The sequence below is a fragment of the Planococcus citri genome, chromosome 3, assembly GCF_950023065.1.
Source record: "Planococcus citri chromosome 3, ihPlaCitr1.1, whole genome shotgun sequence".
In the NCBI taxonomy this organism is placed as follows: Eukaryota; Metazoa; Arthropoda; class Insecta; order Hemiptera; family Pseudococcidae; genus Planococcus; species Planococcus citri.
In genome coordinates, this window is record NC_088679.1 from 37061421 (window position 1) to 37083442 (window position 22022).

A 22022-nucleotide genomic window follows, 5' to 3' on the forward strand; every position below is an offset into this window, starting at 1 on the left:
GAAGTAAAGTTGGATTTGCTGAATTCGATTCAAAATTTTCTCATTCAGTAAAAATTTTTGAGATCCATAAAATTTTTGGTTAATTAAGTATGGCTACATCCGTTCTTTGGCTGAATTCACATCCAAAGTCAAGAAAATTATTTTTATTTACAAGACGAAATTCGACTAATCGTTAGCCGCCGCAAAATTGGATTTTACTCCGACCAATGAAAACGCATTCCCACACACATAAGGTAAAGTTCTAGATTAGGGAAGTATACGCATACGCCATTTTGGTTCGACACAACGGATGTAAACAACATTAGAACGTATGTACGCATACAATCTTAGGTGTAAAAAATGCAATTTTTTCGATTGTTCGCGGGTTCGGGTGAATTTTTAAGTAGTTTCCAGCTAAAGACAATGAAATTTCCTATCGATTGATGTTAAATTTTTGTTATTTCGCGCAAAATTGACGATTTTCTGAATACTTATATTATCCGATTTTTTCATACTATATGTGTCAACTTTAAACTAAAAATACTCGAAATCTTCAGTGAACACACAGGTATTTTAATATAGCAAAATGTTCGTAATTTCTTCGTCTTTAAAATGAGTGTTTATCGAAAGCTCTACATGCAACCGTTCAAAAGTTGTAGAAGTTTAAAGTTGCGAAAACAATGCAAAAACCAACCGCGGATGGTAAGTATTGAACTTTGAACTAGAATTACTCAAAATTTTCAACGAACACATAGGTATATTAATACAGCAAAACGTTCGTTATTTTATCTTTTTTAAAATGGGTCTTTACCGAAAGCTCTACCTTCTACCGTTCAAAAATTCTTGAAGATCAAAGTTGCGGAAAATGTTCTACAATCAACACTAAGTGACTGATAACAGTGATAACACAATTTGAACACTTTCCGCAACTTTGATCTTCAAGAATTTTTGAACGGTAGAAGGTAGAGCTTTCGGTAAAGACCCATTTTAAAAAGGATAAAATAACGAACGTTTTGCTGTATTAATATACCTATGTGTTCGTTGAAAATTTTGAGTAATTCTAGTTCAAAGTTCAATACTTACCATCCGCGGTTGGTTTTTGCATTGTTTTCGCAACTTTAAACTTCTACAACTTTTGAACGGTTGCATGTAAAGCTTTCGATAAACGCCCATTTTAAAGACGATGAAATTACGAACATTTTGATATATTAAAATACCTGTGTGTTCACTGAAGATTTTGAGTATTTTTAGTTTAAAATTGACACATATAGTATGAAAAAATCGGGTAATAGAAGTATTCATAAAATCGTCAATTTTTCGCGAAATAACAAAAATTTAACATCAATCGATAGGAAATTTCATTGTCTTTAGCTTGAAACTACTTAAAAATTCACCTGAACCCGCGAACAATCGAAAAAATTGCATTTTTTACTCGTAAGATTGTATACATACATACGCTCTGATGTTGTTTACATCCGTTGTGTCGAACCAAAATGGCGTATGCGTATACTTCCCTAATCTAGAACTTTAACATAAGGATAATCATGTTAACAGACTTACAATTTTTACTTGAAAATGGATTCATACTGTCTAATTTCGCTATTTCCTGTGATATTAATTTATTAATTGTTTCAATTATTATTCATTACAAATGACTAATGAGTAATTTTTCTATGCAGTACCTATGCAATCATGTCATTTCATTTCTTATAATAACTGTATGCAAATCTTGCTCGCGATATTGCAACTCATTGCAAAAATTTTCACGATATAGGTACCTACTTAATTCTTCAATCTGAAAAGAATAAATTTTGATCGAGGTACATTATACAAATACGAATGATCAGTTGATCACTCTGATCTAGAAATCGATTAGATTAGAAAGAATGAATTGACTTTTCAAAATGCCGAAGAGTGTATGCTAAAAAATGATTTGTATTCTCACTCTCTTATTATTTTTCTTCTCATTACTTATTTCATTTTGTTTTTTCTCCTCATCTAAAGTAGTAGATACGAGTACTTAGTTTTTCAGAAGTAAATAGTTCTCAAAATTTCTAATTAATAATACGTATTCTCCTTTCTAGACCAGGAAATCAGTCTACTCACTACTGTGTAAAAACAAAATAAGTAAATTAGCTCAGAAAATGTTGATAGTTAACTAAATAATATTCATCGAAGGAGTTCGTGAATCTGTTATGGACGATATTCAACGAGTGCATATTTTATTTCACTCTCCTTTTTTTCGCAATTCTAAAATTGAAAATTGAAACTTACAAAAATAACACACAACACTCACAACAGTGTTATCACAATTTCAGTGGGAGGTTACAGAAACGTAAAACACGTTTTCATTGGTCGGAGTAAAATCCAATTTTGCGGCGGCTAACGATTAGTCGAAATTCGCGATGGTGATATCACTACTCGGAAACTTCACGTATGATCGCTGAATTTACGTTTCACAATCGACGATTTCACTTTTCTACGTGATGATTACATCTTAATCTGAGTGAATTTCAATTCGGTATTCATTGTGCACAAACACCAACGAAATAGTCTTTCTGGAATTCATTTTCAAGAAGGATTACTCGGCGACGAAAACCTTTTCGTCAACCTCTATTTGGGAAAAGTGAGTGTATTTTGAAATCATTTTTCACATAATTTTGGTGATAACTCGTAACTTTAAGTGTAATCATGAAATTATCTAGATACCGTCGTTTTGAGTTATTCAAATATTTCAAGTGGTTTTCACCGCACAATTTTCAAAAAGCAACCTATTTAGTTGAATTTCTGTTATCAAATTTACCCTTTCATCTTGTAATTTGAAGAACAGAAAATGTCATAAATTCTCACTATCATATTTGCATTATACTTGAAAATATGCCATAAAAATCACATGGAGTATATCGTATTGACTTTAATAGCCATTTAAATAGTGTAATCAAGTAATAATAATTTTACTACTTGCACTTTCTTTGCTTTCAAGGTGCACATTATTTTCATTTATGGTAACTTAATGGAATAACATTTCATAATGGGAACGAGTAACAGTCCTCATGTTATGACGCTGGTCAACAGTATTATCGGAGTCAGTATACTTGCCATGCCGTTTTGTTACAAACAGGTGATTACATATTGTCTTTTTTTTCGTGAATGAATCGATACAATGATTATAATATTGTGATTGTTGATCTTGTTTTTATGTTTCAGTGTGGTATAATATTGGCCAGTCTGATACTGATATTAATCAACTTGATGACCAGGTTATCGTGTCATTATTTATTGAAATCTGCCATCATGACGAGAAGGAAAAATTTCGAATTCCTGGGTAAATATATTGGATAATTTACCCGACTGTCAATTATTCAGATTCGTACAAAAAATGACTTATTTTTCAGCCTTCCATGCATTTGGCAGATCGGGAAAAACAGCAATAGAATTGTGTATCATTTTGTTGATGATCGGCACATGTATCGCATTTTTTGTAGTCATGGGTGATTTAGGCCCTGCAATTATTAGTTCCTTGTTAAATATGGAATTTTCAGCTGCATTGAGACCTGCAGTTTTAATAGGTAGGTGTTTTGCTCTTTTGCTATTGGTATTTTTTGAAATATTTTTCCTTATTAATTCGAGTTTATTGCAGGTCTAGCTGTTTTCGTGGTATTACCTTTGGGTATGCTGAGAAATGTGGACAGTCTGAGTTTCATTTGTACACTTTCTTTTTTATTTTATTTAATATTGGTGCTAAAAGTAAGATTTTTTGAACAAGTACATATTTTGATCGATGAATTTTCCAGTGTATTAATCAATTTTTTGTTAAATCAGGTTTTTGTCGAATCTAGTGATAATTTGTTTTCCATGTTTTGGGTGGAAGAAGTGAATTATTGGAGACCAGCTGGTATACTTCAGTGTCTGCCAATATTCTCAATGGCTTTATCTTGTCAATCGTGAGTCATCTAAGTCATCGTACTTCAAAATAAAGTACTCAATCGTGATTCACGAATATTACCTATAACTATATTGTTTATTTTATTTTCCTTGTAGACAATTATTCGAAGTGTATGATTCTGTCACTAACGCTACCCTCGATCGAATGAATTTAATAATTAAATACGCCGTAGATTTATGTACAGTTTTGTACATAGCTGTTGGAATTTTTGGTTATATTGCATACTACAAAACTTCTATGACAGGTTGGTTTTTTGCTGATACGTATTTTTAATCCATTTATTTTCATATATGTATGTGTTGATGTTGAAATGTTGTATTACTGTTTACAGGAAATTTACTGATGAGTTTTTCGGAGTCATTATTCAGCGAAATAATCAAATTATTGTTCGTACTTTCGGTCGCTGTTACGTTTCCATTGGTTATATTTCCATGCAGAGCATCGTTACATTCGTTACTTTTTAAAAAAGTAAAATATACCTGATTTTTTTTTCAAAGTAGTATTCTACGATAGTAATTTTCTATAATCGTTTTTTCAGGCACACGTTCCTCATTACGAATTAGTCACCGGCGGTGGTAATCATATACCAGAAGCGCAATTCAAGTGTATCACTTTATTCATTATCACAATATCTTTGATCGTCGGTTTATTAGCACCGAATATTGAAATTGTCCTCGGTCTGGTCGGATCGACAATAGGAGTCGTAATTTGCCTTCTGTTTCCGCCATTATTATTTATTCGAATTTCCACGAAAAATACGACCGAAAAAATATTAGCTCAGGTGGGCGATTTTATTCATAGAAGGTTATTCTTGAACCTTGCGAAAGCTAATTGAATATTTTTCACAGATGATGTGTATGATTGGGTTCTTTATAATGGTTATGGGCACATATGCGAATCTCTATCTGAGTGACTCTGTCGCCAACAATGATGTTCAGAATTGGAAAGCTGTTGATCCTTTGCAAGCGTTGGAGACCAAAATTGACGTTAATGTGCCATTAAATAATCCAGACGTTTTGAACGTAGTGAAGCCGGAAGCTATTGGTAACTAAATTAGAATTTCTTCGCTCAATTTTTCATTTATTTCAATGAAGGTCTTGTTACTTGGAGTATGATCTAATTGAGAAACCTTATCTCAATTCGGAAGAAATTAGTTACGAATGGAATTTATTTCATTAAGATAAAAGGCTCTTGACATCATATCAGATTACGATAAGTTGAAAAACCTTGAAAAATATGCGTGGTGCAATGAAAATTATGCTGGTAGCTGATGACTTGTCTACGTTACGTGCTCTTGAACTTGTTCCGAAAACAAATCAGCAATTTCTTTTTTAGTCTTTCGACTTACAAAATTGTACATTTAATTTAATTTTTTTTTCTTTTCAAATCACGAAGATTTTTTGTGGGATGGCGTGGTTGAGATTGATATTGATGAGTTTGAATAATTTTAATTTTAACGATAATTACTGAATTCTCGAGGGAACAGTAGCATTCAATTATCTCTGCTCCTTACTCTTGAAACTACAATTTATTTTGCGAAAAAATCTCAAATTCCGAAACCAAGATACTAATCACTTTATATACTTTTTTCGCAGAAATTAAAGATTTACCGAAACCGCAGCAAGAAGCAAAGAAACCGCTGCCTGATCTGCCTAAAAAACTTGAACAAATTCAAAACGATCCGGCGCCTGTTGTCAAAGAGTCCAAACCAGTTAAAGAGGACAAACGAATCGAACCACCGATCCCATTACCTCCCGAGGTCTTGAAGGAGCCCGAAAAGCAACCGATCAACAAAGAGATCAAACCAGAAAATGAAAAACCACCTGCGCCACCGCCTCCATCTTCAGAAATTAAAAAACCCATCGAAGAAAAACCAGCCCAAAAAGTGAACCCCGATCCTGTACCGGTTGCTGCTTCTAATTCGGAACAAAAAATCAATTCCGTTGAACAACCCAAAGAACCACCGAAAAATATAAATCAGAAGAATTCTTTACCTGCACTAAACAAAGAGAACGCCCAACTAAAAGCGGATAATTTACTCCCAAAAACAGTGGAAGAGGTTGCAAAACCAGCCAAAGTAATCGAACCGGTTGTCAAATCAGAAGCTGAAAAGCCAAAAGATATCGATGTCCAACAACAAGTATCAGATTTCGTGAAAACAAAACCACCTCTACCTATTTTAATGAACAGCAATGCTGTTCCCAAAAAAGAAAGCGCCCAAGAAGATAAAAAACCAGTTCAAAGAGATATTCTAGAAAAACCAAAGAGTGCAGTTGAACGAGACAAACGTGATGTATATGCTACAAATGCGACCTTAATGAAAGAAAACGCTGCGATGGTGAATCTCGTCAATGAAATCAAAAATGAAAACGAAGCAGCTGGATTTGTCAAAATAATCGTTGATAACGCGAATCCTAATGAAGTTTGCGAAAACACTGAAAAACAATCTGACGCCAGTGTCGATACAAAACCTAGTCGAGAAACGCAGCCAAAATTACAACTGGATAAAGATATTGTAGTAGAGAAATCTGAACAGATGAAAGAAAATCTGATTATGGCTCCTTCGAAGCTCTCTGATCCTGTATTAGTTCTCGAACAGAAATTAACTAATGATGAGCTGAAAGCTAATGCTGCAAATGATATTGATCAAGTGAAGCCGATGTTACGTGAACTGAAAGTTGTCGAAGTCAAAGAACCTGATAACAATAGGAAGAAATGAGTTCAGAAAGGTGTAATCGTCACCTTGTTTACCAGTTTTTATTAAATTTTCACTATCTTCCCTTATTATTGGACTATTTCGAGCTGAAGAAGTGTGAAGTTGAGCTGCAAAGAAGTGTTAGCTATGTGATGATCGATTACGTTTAATTGTGTAAATAACGTTACGTGTGTTAGTTTTTTTTTTAATTTTTTTGTTTTTCTATATTTTACCTATCCGAGAGATTCCAAAAATGACCACTTTATTGTGATTTTATAAACATAAAACGTATCATTTGCGAGGTACCTTACCTACTACCTAATCTATATCGAATGAAATTCCATTTCGATTAATTTTTTTTCTATATTTTTATATTGTTTATAAAATAATTTTCCGGCTGTTTGGTTCGTCAATGTGATAAAGCTGAGAAGATCGAGTTTAACTGAAGGCAGTATTATTAAAAGCATTTAGACTTCGATTCTATTCCAAACTATGATTAAGGAAGTTAGAGGGTAAAAACTTTCAGCAGCATTTAAATCTAATAATTTCATATCTTGTAAATAATTTAACAATATTTTTGTACATCATCGAGAGCGTTATGCCATAATAATGTAGATAATTTTAAAATAATCTAAGTTTTGTTTTTCTTTTCTCCTTTTCTCGATAATTTCGTTATGTGTGATCTCAATAAATTTTTTTCATGTTACGTTCACGTTGTAGCCTAATTTGTTTCAGGTTGCCAACAGAAGGCTATACTGACTTAAACGCCATCCCGTAACACACTCCATCTATGCGTGCTAATTATATAAAATGTAAATAATTTTTCCTCAATGAAAATATTTTGAAAAAAAAAGTTTGACAAAAATTCGTCCAATTAAGCCAAATTGCATCGAAGTCTAATCCCAGATCGAAGAGGAGCAAAGAGAAGATAAGAAAGATGAAGAAAATAAAAAAAAAGTGAATTAATGGGAACAGTTCCAACAATCAACTACTAGTTATATGCTAGTTATTGTATTTTACATAAGACAGTCAGGCTTGTCTGGTCCCTGATGCTACGTGTTCTATTATTTTACTTTTTGTTGGCTTAGTAATCAAATCGGATGTGAAAAATTTCGGTGGTGGGGATTATTCAAAACTGACATTCCCGGCTGTAAACCTTATTACGAAAATAGCCTTAGAAAGTTGACGTGCTTTATATTTCGTTATTCTATTGGTGATATTAGTTTTTCCCCTCTTTTTATCGCGAATTTTTGTATTGTTTTTGGATTTACATTGTGTGCAGAAGTGGTTTCCCAAGTAAACGAGTGTCGTTCGGGATTGAAATTTTTTCGCGCGAAGAAATGTGATTTCAAGTGGAAATAATGAAAAAAGAAATCAACGTTACTGATCATTTAAAGGCGCCGCCTATTTTCAACACGAACATATATAAAATCAGAGAATTTGATTTGGAAAAGGTAAGAGACGACTAGACCAGATTGGGCTATCAATAGATAGGATTACAATATGTTTTGATTTAAGTGAGGTGACCGTATTATATTTCATTGATGCGGAAATAGGTACAGCATATTTTTAGCTTCATATTTTCAAATTATTTATCAAAAAATTGAGGAAAAAGCTTCACTCCAACAGGGTAGTAGGTATCACTATATTTCAGATCTCGAAATGAAATCATAATTTCATATTTTAAAAAATGACTCATAAGTTTACCTACTCAAACTTGACTAATAACGAGTCTGACCCATCACCAGAAAAATATTCATACTTCATGACCCAACAATAGAAATAAAAATTAGGTAGGTACCTATGCAACTATGACGAATTACGTTAATTTCTTCAATACGCCGAGTAATTTGAGAAAATGTACCAGTGCCAGATGTTCTATGTTCTCGCGACAAAGACTTCGCATTTCGATGTGCCAAAAATCAATCCAGCCAATACATAGATTAACTATCCATAAAATCGCCGAACCTACTATAAAGTTTATTTGCAAACAGGAACGAATTTACGCTAACGTAAGATTATAATCATAAGGTGCTTGTTTTTCCTCATTGTGTACGAGAAATAACGCTTAACAGATATTTTTGCGAACATTTATGTAGGTACCCTACATAGATAATTAGATACACGCTACACTACATGCAGATTTTAGTTGAAAAACATTTGCAAAATCAATAAGAACAGAAATATTTTGAACTGGAACATCAAAGTAACATACGTTAACACGCTAGAATTTTATATTTAGAATGAACCAAATTCGAAAACAGGCCATTTTTATTCGTGAAAGTCTCGTGAACCATGTGCGAGTTGTGCTTATTCGATATGTATACGAGTTTTTGATAAATTAGGTCTCCATATGCGAGGAAGGAGAGAAAAGAGGGGTTTTCAGCAAAGGCAGAATGAGGCTGAACGACAGACTTAGTATTTTTTTACTCTTTTATTTGCTTGGTTCAGAACTTGGCAAAGAAATTTGAGAAAGAATACGTATGTATGTATAAGGGAAGAATTTTTTGGAAATTTTCTATTTTATGGGCCATTTCACGCGTTGGTTCCTAATTTTTTGTTGAACGCCAGGAAAAAATGTAGGTAGCTATATTTACAATAAATTTTACTTGTTTTTTTTTTAATAATTTGCTCACGTACTTAAAAAACGTAAGTCTTGATCGATCAATTATTTAACTAGATCAGTCTTGAAACCTAGATATAGGCACCTGTACCTGCCATTTTTTTTTGCACAAAATTCCATTTATATTTGCTTCATGTTTCATATGTGAAATTTTTTATAAGTGAAGGGGTAGGAGATTGTTGCAGAAAATAGTAGTTTGAAAAATTCAGAAAAAAAGAGTCATCATCCTAAAATATATTACTTATTTTCTCTCTCAGTAAAAGTAAAGTAGTAGATAAGTTATAGGTACTTGAAGCAATCTTCTTTTTTTTTTTTTGATTCTTTACTGCATTAAAGGCTTACTGGAACCTGGAAACTGTCCATTAGAAGATCTTTCCAGTTTAAAAATAGGCCCAACTCGCTAAAGTATTTTGATTAACTGAGTACTTGAAATTCAAATTCTTTTGAACGATATTTTAGTCTTCAATAGGTACTCCCTTCTCTTCGACCGAAAACAAAACTTTTCGAAAAATCCCCAATGATAAATTTTGTGTAGCCTATTGTATTGGTAGGTACCTATATCAATGAAAGCCAAGTTAAATGAGTATACTTCACTCACTAATTTTTCCACTGAATTGTTTACAGGTCAGTTTGGCAGAAGAATTTGACATATTGCAAATAGTCGGCGAAGGATGGTTTGGTAAAATTTTATTAGTTGAGCATAAGTCTACGGATACGGAAATGGTATTAAAAGCTTTACCCAAACAGTATGTCAGTTTGAAAGATTTTTTTCGAGAATTTCATTATGGTCTTCATTTAGGAGTACATAAAAATATTGTTACCACTTATAACGTTGCATTTGAGACTGCTGGATTTTATGTTTTTTCCCAAGAATATGCTCCACTTGGCGACCTAACGTCTAACGTATCCGAAAATGGGATAGGCGAACTGTACAGCAAGAGGGTCGCTAAACAGGTGAATATATAATCAAAACATTTATTTTATTAAAAGCGCCTGTAACATGTATAAGTAGGCTTAATTCGATACCTTTCATTTTCACATCACAGCTAGCAGCAGCTATAGAATACATCCACGATCAGAATCTGGTCCACAGGGATGTGAAATTAGATAACATACTGGTTTTCAAGTCTGATTTTTCTCGCATAAAATTATGCGATTTAGGAGAAACGAGAAAAACTCACGCTCTAGTGAGGAGAAGAAACGAATGGTTACCTTATTCACCTCCTGAGGTCTTGGCTACCAACACTGATCAAACTTATAGGTAAATATTCAGATCCACGCAACAATACTATTATCTTGCTTCCATTATCCGAATCTTTAATCTCCTCATACCTACTTCAATTTACAGAGCTGAACCGTCCCACGACGTATGGCAATTTGCAATCGTTTTATTTGTATGTCTAACTGGTTGTCTACCTTGGCAAAAGGCAAGCGGCGATGATCCTAGATACGTTAGTTATTTATTATGGCACAATAGTAACGGCGTGATGATGGCTGTCCGGAGGCCAAAACTCTTCAAGTTATTATCTTCTAAAGCTCAAAGGCTCCTGAGAAAGTTTCTAGAACCAAAAAAAGAAAGAAGACCTTCGGGTTTGAAAGATCTCGCCAAATATTTAGATGAAAAATGGCTCACTAAATCGATTACTGATAAAAGTAACGGTAAGTTGACAACGAAACAAGAAGTTCTCCCCATTATAATATGATAAAAATAAAATATACACGAGTGTGGAAAATATTTGCAATAATAAATATTCTTTATTTTTATAACACAGATCGCTTCGAAGATGAAACCTTATGCCCCTCAATGTACAGCTTTCACAGTAGTCCCGAAGAAAAGAATAAATTACTTCATGTGCTAACTGAGTATGGAGTCGAGACGACCGTCGATAGATCGGCTAAAAAGGTACGCATACAGCAATGGATACAAAACAGCGTGATCAAAGAAGAAGATGAAGATATGCCACTAGATAACGAAGACGAGTTTTCTCATTCGCAATACCAAAGATATGTTCCTGACAGTGCTACTGCTTCTTCATCCACAACTGGAGATTCTTACCGATCAAAGTGATCCTTTTTTTTTCTTATGAAGGGGCTTTTACGTGTTAAAACTGCGAATACTATGTTTGGTTATGATTTATGATGAACTGATAGTTATGGACATTTTTGAAAATATTCCGAAGAGTACACAATTATTTCTTTATATTATTTTAATTATTATGTGTCAAATGTCCTATGTTACCTAATATCTATGGTAATTTGTAATTTATATCACCTGTATTAGATGTTATGTTTTTACCTGCACAAGAATATACACATTTTTTCTATGAAATGATCATTTGAAAGTTCAATCTTTGCAGCATGAAATTTCAGATTTCTCCAAGCCCAATATTAAAATATCGATAGGCAGTTTGTTCATAGAAATTTTTGGTTTCCTACTGTGGTAATGTTTTTAACAAATTATTAAAAATATCAAAAAGGGGATTAGGATTCAATACTCCATTTATCAAAAAAAAGTATTTTGCAAAATTTATTACCTAGGTACCCAACAATTTTGAAAAAAAAAATAGCATGCCATCAAAATAGGTAGGTACTTATTTTATATCGATCAAGTTATCGAAAAATGTACCTACCCTTTTTCCTGCCCATTTAATTTTGATTCATTTTAGTTTTATGATTGACAACTTTTATATTCAAAAAAAAAAAAAAAATCGGCGAAAAAATCCATAAAAATGGGTAAAGGTAACGTTGCTTACTAAGATGGGTGTACCTATTCAAAAAATTTCAGTTTGCCCAATTTCCTTTCTTTCCTGCTTTTTATCTTTTAATGAGTGTTCAATTTCAAAATTAAAATTAGAAATATTTTTTGTTGCTCAAAATTGGAAATGATCTCTCTCCCTTTTCTACTTCTTCCTAATTGTAAGCCAAAAACAAATCTGGGCTGTAAACTTCAGTTCAACATAAGGCAATCGGGGTACCTTCGGAGCCGCCTGCTGTTGATAATAATAAAATTACATGTTTATTCAATTCATACGATTAATTCTTTAACCCAATATTCATTTAAAACTTCACTCGATGGGATTTTACAAATAAATTCTAATGAATAAATGGAAAAATACAAGATGAAAACTCATGCCTTCGGTATTTCAATGTAAGCAACCTTTTCAACACCAGTTTTTCACAGCTTCGGACACATTCGTGGTAGATCGGGTAGTTACGGAACAAAACACCATGGTCCAACTCTAATCTCAATGTAAACAATCCGTGAAAGTGGTGGTTGATAAAAAAATAGATTACACCAATCACAAGATTTTCAGAATATCAAGTAACTAGACGCCGATCTTTCAAGTTCGTGATTTGATCGGGAAAATGACGAACAAATCTCTCATTAGGTACGTACAGTTTAATTATTTCTCTGCGTAATTCATTTATGTAGTATGACATTTCTATGCATAAATTTTTGAATATTGCAGATTTGCAGAAACACAAGTAAAGTGTGAAGAGGTACTTGAACAGTAATGTTATGTCAGTATTCTCCAGTGGATGCTATTGGATATGAAGAAGAATGGTTCATTTTAGAATACTGGACGTACGGTGGGCTTGGCGCTATCGTACAATATTCATCATCTGTATCCTGATCATGAGTTTACAGATATTCTTAGCTGTGATATTTTTTACTTTATACGATGAAACTGATAGGAACTCTTCTAGTGATATTTATTTTAAAAATGCACCTTTATTTAATCAAGTACGTATCAGTTGAACTCATTCGATCGTTAACTAACCACACACCTAATGATTCTCGCTCTATTGCAGAAAAAAGATAGCCAATATCATGACATATTATCGAAGAACGATGGGATCTCAAATGAACAAAAAGACTCAGATATATTTAGGAACAAAGAAAACGAACCGAGTGCCATATTAAATAAAAAACCCACTTCGGAGAGGTACCGTTCAACAACTTTGTGTAATATCACCGGAAAAGAACCCGTTTCTGCAATTAATCGAGCTAAAACATCATACTGCAGGCAACTAATACTCAATACGACGTGTTTAGTTCAGAATGGACAACTTTATCCGCAAAGTTTACCTCATTCGTGTCCTACAAATGGTAAATTGAGACCTTTAGATATAAATCTCAACATTCCTAACACGTGCTAATTTCTAATTTACTCTATAGGACTTCAGAAAGATAAATCTTTGGGATGTTTCCGGGACTCGAACTCGCTTAGACTACTAACCGGTGCATATTACAATTCGAGTAAATCGAATTCTCAAACATTCTGTATAAATAAATGTCTTCGAGCTGGTTTTCCTTACGCCGGAGTTCAGTTCGGGTGCGTAGAAAGTATTCAATATTTCAATACTTGTAATATGTATCAACTTGATGGAGATGATGTATTTGGAAATTTTGTAGTGGAGAGTGCTTCTGTGGAAACGAAGAACCTTCTGTAGTCTCACAAATACCAGATTCATCGTGTAACATGAGATGTCCTTCGAACGAGAGTCAAATTTGTGGCGGATATTTAACGATGAATGTGTTCGAAACTGGAGTAGCAAGTTGGTTTTTTTGCACTATACCTATCATCTGTTATAAAATAAAACCACTAATTACTTATTAACCTATCTACCGTTCCACTGATTTGCAGAATTCAAGCCACAAAACGTAAACGAAATATTTTCACAAGATGACGCACTCGATTCACCAGTTCGCGTGGTTTTTCTTTTGACATTGAATGGGCGAGCTATTCGCCAAGTGCTGCGGTTAATTAAAGCTCTATTTCATCGTGATCATTTCTTCTTCATTCACGTCGACGCTGTATGAATCATTTGACCTATTAAAGAAACGTAATTATACGAATACAAATTTAATTGCGGATTTTTCCAGAGGCAAGATTACCTATTCAACGAACTGCAATCACTCGAGCTGAAATTACCCAACGTTCGTTTATCTCGTCGACGTCACAGTACAATTTGGGGCGGTGCATCTTTACTAACCATGTTGCTAGAGTCGATGTCCGAATTAATTCAATCGTCTTGGGATTGGGATTTCCTAATTAACTTGAGTGAATCTGATTTTCCCATCAAGTAAGACCACACAATTTACGTGAATCATGCTTTCGCTTTCATTACTATCATTAAAATTTGACCACTTTTACAGGAGCAATAAAGAATTGGTAGCGTTTCTGAGCAACAATCGTAATAGGAACTTTGTCAAGTCGCATGGAAGAGATGTTTATCATTTTATTCAAAAACAAGGCTTGGATAAAACATTCGTCGAATGCGACGAACACATGTGGCGTATTGGTAACAAAGCATTACCATCGGGGATCGTAATCGATGGTGGAAGTGATTGGATTGCTCTAAATAGACAATTCATCAATTATTTAGTCACCGCTCAGAATGATAGATTACTCGATGGACTCAGAATTATTTTTAAACACACTTTACTTCCTGCTGAAGTAAGCGTTTCTTATGTTTTAGAATTATTTTCACGAAAAATGTTCCTCTTAATTAGTATTATTTTTGTTTTGCAGAGTTTCTTTCACACCGTCTTGAGAAATTCGATATTTTGTGATACGTATAATGACAATAATCTTCACATCACCAATTGGAAAAGACATCTTGGATGTAAATGTCAATACAAGCATGTTGTAGACTGGTGTGGCTGTAGCCCAAATGCATTTACATTGGATGATTGGACCAGAATACAAGTTCGTATATTTTGTTTACTAATAATCGAGTGATTAAAAGTGACCGATTCTAACTCTTTTAATTCTTGGTACAGTCTACGGTAAATAAATCCGCATTTTTTGCTCGAAAATTCGATCCTACAGTCAATCAACAAGTTATCAATCAGGTAGAAGAGTGGTTATACGAGCAATACACCGATGGTAAGATTTTCCTCTCTTGTTTCCTTAAATACGCACATATTTCAAATTGATTGTCTTTAATTAATTAATCACAAGCTCGATTGGTATTCTGCAGAGTACAACAGCAAAAAGAAATACTGGCAAAATGTTTATCATCATACGGATCGTAGTCCGCCTCCCGACGACGCAATACTTTCTGCTTGTTCTAGTCTTTCTCGGCATGCAACAAAAATCATTTCCACTGATCATTTCATATGTTCGAAATTATCTTTTAAGAAAGTGCTGCAAGTTCATTCTTATTACGACGAAAATATTCATAAAGTAAGCTAATCACTGGAAAAAAAATTAATAATAGAAAGTAAAATGTATTCTCAATTAGATATTAATTTTAATGCGTTGAATTTACAGGGAATTTTAGTTAATTTTGAAGCTACCTCAGAAGCCAATATTTCTATTATTTTGGAAGTTTGGTTTTCATTCGAGCCTTCGTTCACACTAAATCCACATGTTCAACTTTCTTCCAGATTTACAGTGAGTAATTACCATATTTTTCGTATCTCATTCAACAAATTTTATACTAATCGAAGCATTGCAGGATTTAGTGGTGAATACAAATTTCGACGCTAAAGAAAAAATGTCACGAAACTACGTTAACGCTATGGGACCGAATTCCGAACCAGTTCTCATCTACTCTATTATTTCTGGCTTACCAGCCTCCAATATTTCAGTAATTTGGATGAATCCGGTGAATGTGATTGAAGAAGTTAATGAAATTTCTTTAGATGAAAGCTTAGGGGTAATTTTTATTCTAAAGCAAATAAGTATATTTATCGTTAAGATGAAAGTAGAAAAAATAATTTTTGATTCTCTTTTTTTAGATACATCACGTGAAACCAGACCTCAAAACACCGCTGCTACCAGGTCAATGGCAAATTCACTTGATCCATATGGATGAAGTTTTGGCTTCGGTGAAATTTCTAATCAATCCTCTGGAAACAGTGTCTGGAAAACCGATCATATTGGAGCAAGCCAAGTACGTGAAATAAAAAACTTTAATTTGAACGAAACGAATTGATTTTTTTTTGAAAATGATTCATGGAGACCTTAGAAGTACCTATTTATCAATTTGAAAAATTGAAAAAAATTGAAGATGTACAAAATTCTATCCAAGTCCTCAAAACGTATCAGAGGCTGGGAAAAAGTTAGGGAGTGCGTTCTCTGATGCTAAAACTCAACCATTGAAATCATGCGCGATAATTTTTGATTTCATGTGGGTTAAAATAGGGATATCAATCGGGCATCGGAGCGAGATAATTTCTCGAAGTTTTTTACATCAAAAACAATGTTTTAAAAAATGAATTTTCGAAAGTTTTTGCCATCGTTTCGCTCGGGCTACTTTGCTATTTTTGAGAACTACAAATCTGATTTTTTGAATTTTAATATGTAGGCACCTTAATACAAAAAAAAGCGTTCAAAAATGTCAAAAAAATACTTTTTTCAAAAATGCAGAGAAAAATTGAAAAATTTGTTTAAAAACTAGAATTCTCGCCATCGTAGCAAGGGATACTCAAAACAGAGATTCTCGTTTTCATTTTCAATATTTTGGGTTTTCGATTTTGAAAAAATGTCATTTTTGAGTTTGAGGTTTAAGAGTACCAAAATTCCATAAGATTACATAAGACCGATTTGAAATTTTAAAAAATTGAAAATACTTTTAAAAATGAAAAAATTTTAATTTCAAAAAATTGCGTTTTTTAAATTAATTTTTTTCAAATTTAAACACCCAAAAAAAAAACTTGAATAAAGTGTATTTTTTGAGTTCCTTTTTTTTCGAAATTTTTTCAAAAAGTCGTAGTTCTGATTTTGAAAACGTTTTCAGATGATTAAACGTTGGTTTAATGTCCATCAACAAGATCTTGGATTTTTCATTTTTTATATCATTCAGCAAATTGAAAAACTTATCTTCCTTTTTCTATTATAAAAATTAAACCGACTTTATTTTATTTATTTATTTATTTATTATTATTATTTTTTGCGATAATTGCAATCTGATTTTTCATTTGGCCTCATCCTTGACTCTCTGTACCTAATGAGATTTTTCAAAGTTGGCATATTCATATTTTTTTACCTATTTTCCTTCCTGTCTCAATGTGAAAAAATACAGAAGAATAATATGGAGATAGTATTGAATATCACGATAAATTCACTGGAACAAATCATGAATTTGTAAAGTGGAAAAATATGATTTTTTAAATTTCAATTCAGGGGTGTTGAAAAAATTAATCTTTGAGTCAAAAAATTGAGAATCTGGTATGATTGAAAAATTTTTAAAAGTGATGTCTTTTTTTGGTGACGTTGCTGAGAAAAAATCGCACGAGTGGGGGTGATTGCGTAAACACCAAGCTTACATATTATGATATCTCTGAAATTTTTGATCTTCTATTCCTTCGCCCTCCAACAACTTCTGACGATGAATAGTTCTTCCTTATTTTACTTTTAATTGATCGTTAATTTTATTTATAAAATTTCAAACTAATTTATCATGTGTGATTTTATATGCAAAAATTTCACTAAAATATTTTCTTATTCACAGAACAACTCATTTTGGTTCCGAAAACACATTCAAAAGTGCGTACGACGAGACGTATTTGAAATCTATATTAAATTTAGTCGAAGACCACAATGACGTAGTACGATTAAAAAAAGACTACGTAGAGAAGTCCAAATACACCGGATTACAACTTCAGCAATGGCTGGATGACTTAGTTGTAAGGTACGTCCCTTTTGGAATACCTTCGAATGTCTTAATTACTCTTATAGTACTACTTACGTAGGTACGTTAGCCTTTTGCTGATATTAATCTACTCTTTCGAACTGATAGATCGTTCAAAATGGTAAATGTATGTCACAATAACGAGTTGTCGAAAGATGAATGGAAATGTGTTCGTGAAAATGTACAGCAGTGCAAAGTATCATTATGGAGTTCATTCTCACCGGATCCTAAAACACATATCACCACGGTTAATAAATCAACGGGAAGACTGAATAGGTGAGTTAAAATTTCATTATCCTCGTATCACGTACATCGTATTCATAGAAATATAAATTCGTCGAATATTCTGTTTGCAGATGAATTTATATCATGTTGGTTGTAATTTTTTTTTCATCGGCGATGAACAAACGATCAAAATTAATTTTAAGTACTTCACGAACAAAACGTTTTCGAAACAGGTAACACGATAATTAATTGAGGAAATACTACATAGACATACGTATTTCTTCCGTTTTTTATTTTATTTATTTATTCAAACGCGTTTTTTGTACCTATTTAGTATGTACTATTGATATGTATTATTAAAAATAGCTCTTTTCCTCCGGTGAAAATTTTAACTATCGTGTTGCTCGGATTCAGAAGTAATAAAATAATTCAACGAGTTTTTAGTCAATATCACGTAAACCTATTATTAATCGACCTAATGTTACCATCGCATTTTCCTGATTCTAAAACTTGAACTATACTTAAACAGGAACCTGGAGTTCATTGGTTTCAAGTAAATCATTATTCGTGTTTTATTTTTTATTTACGTATTAATTTTTTCTAGTATTATCAATTTTACTTGTGATTTGTTTTGTAATTCCCTTCCCCCACCAATTTTCGTAATTTATATACGTACGTATGTACCTACCACGTAAATATAGGTACATGGTTTGTGAAAATTACTGACTTCCTATGCGTCATAAGGTTTGTGAATGATTTTTAATAAAACAATATCGTAAAATATCGAATTTATTATCAAAATGTGGTTGAACGGTCGCTATTTCTTTGACCTGAGAATTACAGCTTGTTTTTGTCAACAGATGATGATCACAAGGAAGGTGTGCTATAATTGGCAAATTTTTACTCACGAAGCCGTACAATGACCAGGTCGCTTGTGCACAGATTGGAAAAAATCACCCACGACTACAAGAGTTGAGCTATGGCATGCGATGCCGTTGACTGTTGAAATAAAATGTATACACGACAAAAGATACAATGACCCGAACTTATTCACAGGGTACATTACCCTTTAAATTTAGCCGGCTGTACGTTTCGCGATTATACGCGAAGAATTAAAAATCGTTGTTTATATTTCGCTGAAAACAAAAAGGATAATCTGGCTAAATGAATAATTCACGTTTGCATAAAAATTTAAAAGCGTAATCATTCAAAGTTGCGACACGCGTTAATCAGCATCAACATTTGCACAGATTTCGGCAGCGTGAGTAGAAAATTTGTACAACAGGGGAGAAAAAAAAGACTAAGAAGTCAAACACCGTGTGAATGATCCAGATAACCGACGTCGTCGTATTGTTCGCGAGCTTTTTCGGCCCGAGCTTTTAAAATTAAAAAAAAAGGAAGCCTTTGTGTTGAAGGTTCACCACCTCGAATGTGTAGTAGTTGGTTGAATATGTATTTTGTGTGGCACCTTTCTTTTGTCAAACCTGATCTTTTGTCCGAATTGCCACGAGGAAGACGAACATAAAGAAAAAAAATGTATATTTAAACGGTCGCGTATCATGAACTGTGAAATATCACCTACATTAGGTAGCGCTCGTCTTCATTTTTCAAATTTTTTCTTCTATCGTGTGTACATTGTACAACAGCACGTGCGTGAACGAAAAAATTTCTCGACTTTGATTTTTGTATAGAAAAGTTGCTACCTATCTGATCTGCCGTTTGGAAATGAATAATGAATTGGAAACGTTTAATGATCCGAAACGGAAAAGGATTGATTTTTTTCGTTCATTTTGTTCGTAAGTAGGTATTTATAATGAAGTGAATGAAACTTCAAAATCAAAATACACTCGAAAGAGTAGATAGTAGATAAAGATGATGAATCTAAAACTTTCCATAAGCGGTTGTATGGATTGTTTTTGACTCTCGTACGGACCATCCGAAAATTTACAACGTTAATTGATACATCTTTCCATTTACTAAAAACTTATTTAATTCAACGTTAGTTGAAGGTATTTTTCCGTCACTTAATAAGCCCCATAAAAAAATGTAGGCACCTATAATAAAGCATAATAGGTAAACCATTTTCGAAAAGTTTCCATTTCTATGTGTCAGATTTTTTCTAATTAAACCCCCTTTTCGATAGAAATCTTCCTCAGTCCCCCAAATTATTTTGATTATTTTCAATGTATGTATTCCTCAAAAGTTGAAAAAAAAATCAAGAAAGATAGAAAATGTCAATCTGCTTGAATTTTTGAATTTTCATTTCTGAACTAAATTCTTCTGAAACCCTGCCTATCGGTACCCAAACAATGTTGGCTATACCTTCTTGAAGTCCCTAACGTTAAAAAAAATGGAGTTTCAGAAAATTTTTAAAAATTTTTAATTTCCAGTCAAAACCCTTCTGAATGATTTCCCTCAATTTCGCCCATCAAGTTCCTCCCTCCTGTACAGAGGCTCTCAAAGTTTATAAAAATGCATAAAATAAAATGAAATAAAATTGGCAATTTATTTTTGAAATTTCAATCTCATTGTCAGAATTCTTTTATTAAATAACCCCCTTTAATAAACACAAACATCTGTCTTTCCTGGGATAGGTACCTATTTCTTTTCTGATGAAGGAAGGCCAAATCCTAAGATTAGAAATTAAAAACGACCTTTTAAAAATGTTTCTTACTTCTTTGGGAGAGAGGAGCTTCGCAGGTTTTAAAACTCCATATTAAATAGTGCTGTTAGGATGGAAATGCATCACATGTAACTGAGAATTAGGATTCGAAAACGTAAAAATTATATTTTTTTGACTCTTTCTGATTTTCTTTAGAACTAGAAACATTTTTTTTTTCACGGAAATAAGTAAGAGTGTCCTCATGTTGGTTAACGGTGGAGGTGGGAGGGAGGGCTAAAAGTTGTATGCAAGTTGATCTTACCCAAGTAGGGACCAAACTAGGGTACCTATGTACATACTTAGATTTTATCACATTTTGTAAAAAAGGGAGGGGGGCTTACCGGCACCACTTATTTTTCACCGAAAGTGAGTTGGTAGTAGGTATAAATATAAATAAAGAAGATAGAAGTACTACCTACACTCTAAGAGTATGCTCCAATATATGTATAGGTATATATTTTTTAACTCGAGTATTACTTTGATAGTTTTTTGTTTAAACTTTATCTAAGTAAGTTGCAAGTACCTATACAGGGTGTTTCGAAAATCGTCTGCAAAACTTCAACTATAGATAGTACTCGAGGAGACGAACAAGAAACGTTGTTAATATTATGATTGGTTGCCTATCTTGTGCATTGAAGGAGCCGTGTGATTCGCGAGACTCAAAATTTACTAATTTTGAAAAGAAAAACAACAATGATAAAAAAATGTTTGAATCAGTCAAATGATGCCCATAACTCATAGTACTCAAGTGAACGAACAAAAAAATGTTTTTACCGCAAACTGCCCATCTTCAAAATTGAAAAGGGCCAACTTGATTCAAAATTTCCAAATTTAGGATACCTACTTTGAAAGTTTGAGAATTTCAAATTTTCAAATTGTGTTCACCCCTTCGATTTTGAACATAGGCAATTTGTCATAAACTTTTTTTGTTCGCCCATATTTGACCACTACGGATTGAAGTCAATTTTGTTTGTAAATTTGAAAAGGTTAGACCATTTATTAGCAAAAATTTACCAATTTTGATAAATTTGCCAAAAATAAGAAAAATGTTTGGATCATTTAAGTGGAATTACCGACTTATCATAGTATTCGAGTGGACGAACAAAAAAGTTATAATGACAAATGGCCTATCTTCAAAATTGAAGGGGCAAACACAATTTTAAAATAATTTAAAAATCTAGGGCATAACGAGTTTTGAAATTGAATCGAGTCATACCTAATAACTTTTTTTTTCGTCCACTCGAGT

General features: G+C 33.0%; 3 protein-coding genes across 3 annotated transcripts; all 3 read left to right on the forward strand.

Annotated features, from left to right (window-relative positions):
* Positions 1-1611: 1611 nt before the first annotated feature.
* LOC135841190 (putative sodium-coupled neutral amino acid transporter 10) lies at positions 1612-7326 on the forward strand. The gene is made up of 11 exons (XM_065358028.1): positions 1612-2605; positions 2963-3100; positions 3187-3304; positions 3375-3548; positions 3620-3726; positions 3802-3923; positions 4021-4169; positions 4257-4393; positions 4464-4706; positions 4774-4969; positions 5521-7326. Exons 2-11 carry the CDS (start codon positions 3011-3013, stop codon positions 6642-6644), a joined length of 2460 nt encoding a protein of 819 aa, XP_065214100.1. The 5' UTR covers positions 1612-2605; positions 2963-3010; the 3' UTR covers positions 6645-7326.
* A 312-nt stretch (positions 7327-7638) lies between these two features.
* Positions 7639-11572, forward strand: LOC135841191 (serine/threonine-protein kinase meng-po-like). Its single transcript, XM_065358029.1, has 5 exons — positions 7639-8074; positions 9868-10197; positions 10290-10504; positions 10592-10902; positions 11016-11572. The coding sequence occupies exons 1-5, from the start codon at positions 7982-7984 to the stop codon at positions 11309-11311; spliced, it is 1245 nt and encodes a 414-aa protein (XP_065214101.1). The 5' UTR covers positions 7639-7981; the 3' UTR covers positions 11312-11572.
* Positions 11573-12486: 914 nt separating this feature from the next.
* LOC135839542 (xylosyltransferase oxt-like) lies at positions 12487-18895 on the forward strand. The gene is made up of 17 exons (XM_065355620.1): positions 12487-12632; positions 12714-12988; positions 13057-13354; positions 13424-13580; positions 13661-13803; positions 13893-14062; positions 14132-14331; positions 14405-14705; positions 14781-14957; positions 15032-15137; positions 15232-15437; positions 15525-15647; positions 15712-15912; positions 15995-16149; positions 17710-17889; positions 17998-18165; positions 18246-18895. Exons 2-17 carry the CDS (start codon positions 12806-12808, stop codon positions 18247-18249), a joined length of 2772 nt encoding a protein of 923 aa, XP_065211692.1. The 5' UTR covers positions 12487-12632; positions 12714-12805; the 3' UTR covers positions 18250-18895.
* The last annotated feature ends 3127 nt before the right edge of the window (positions 18896-22022 follow it).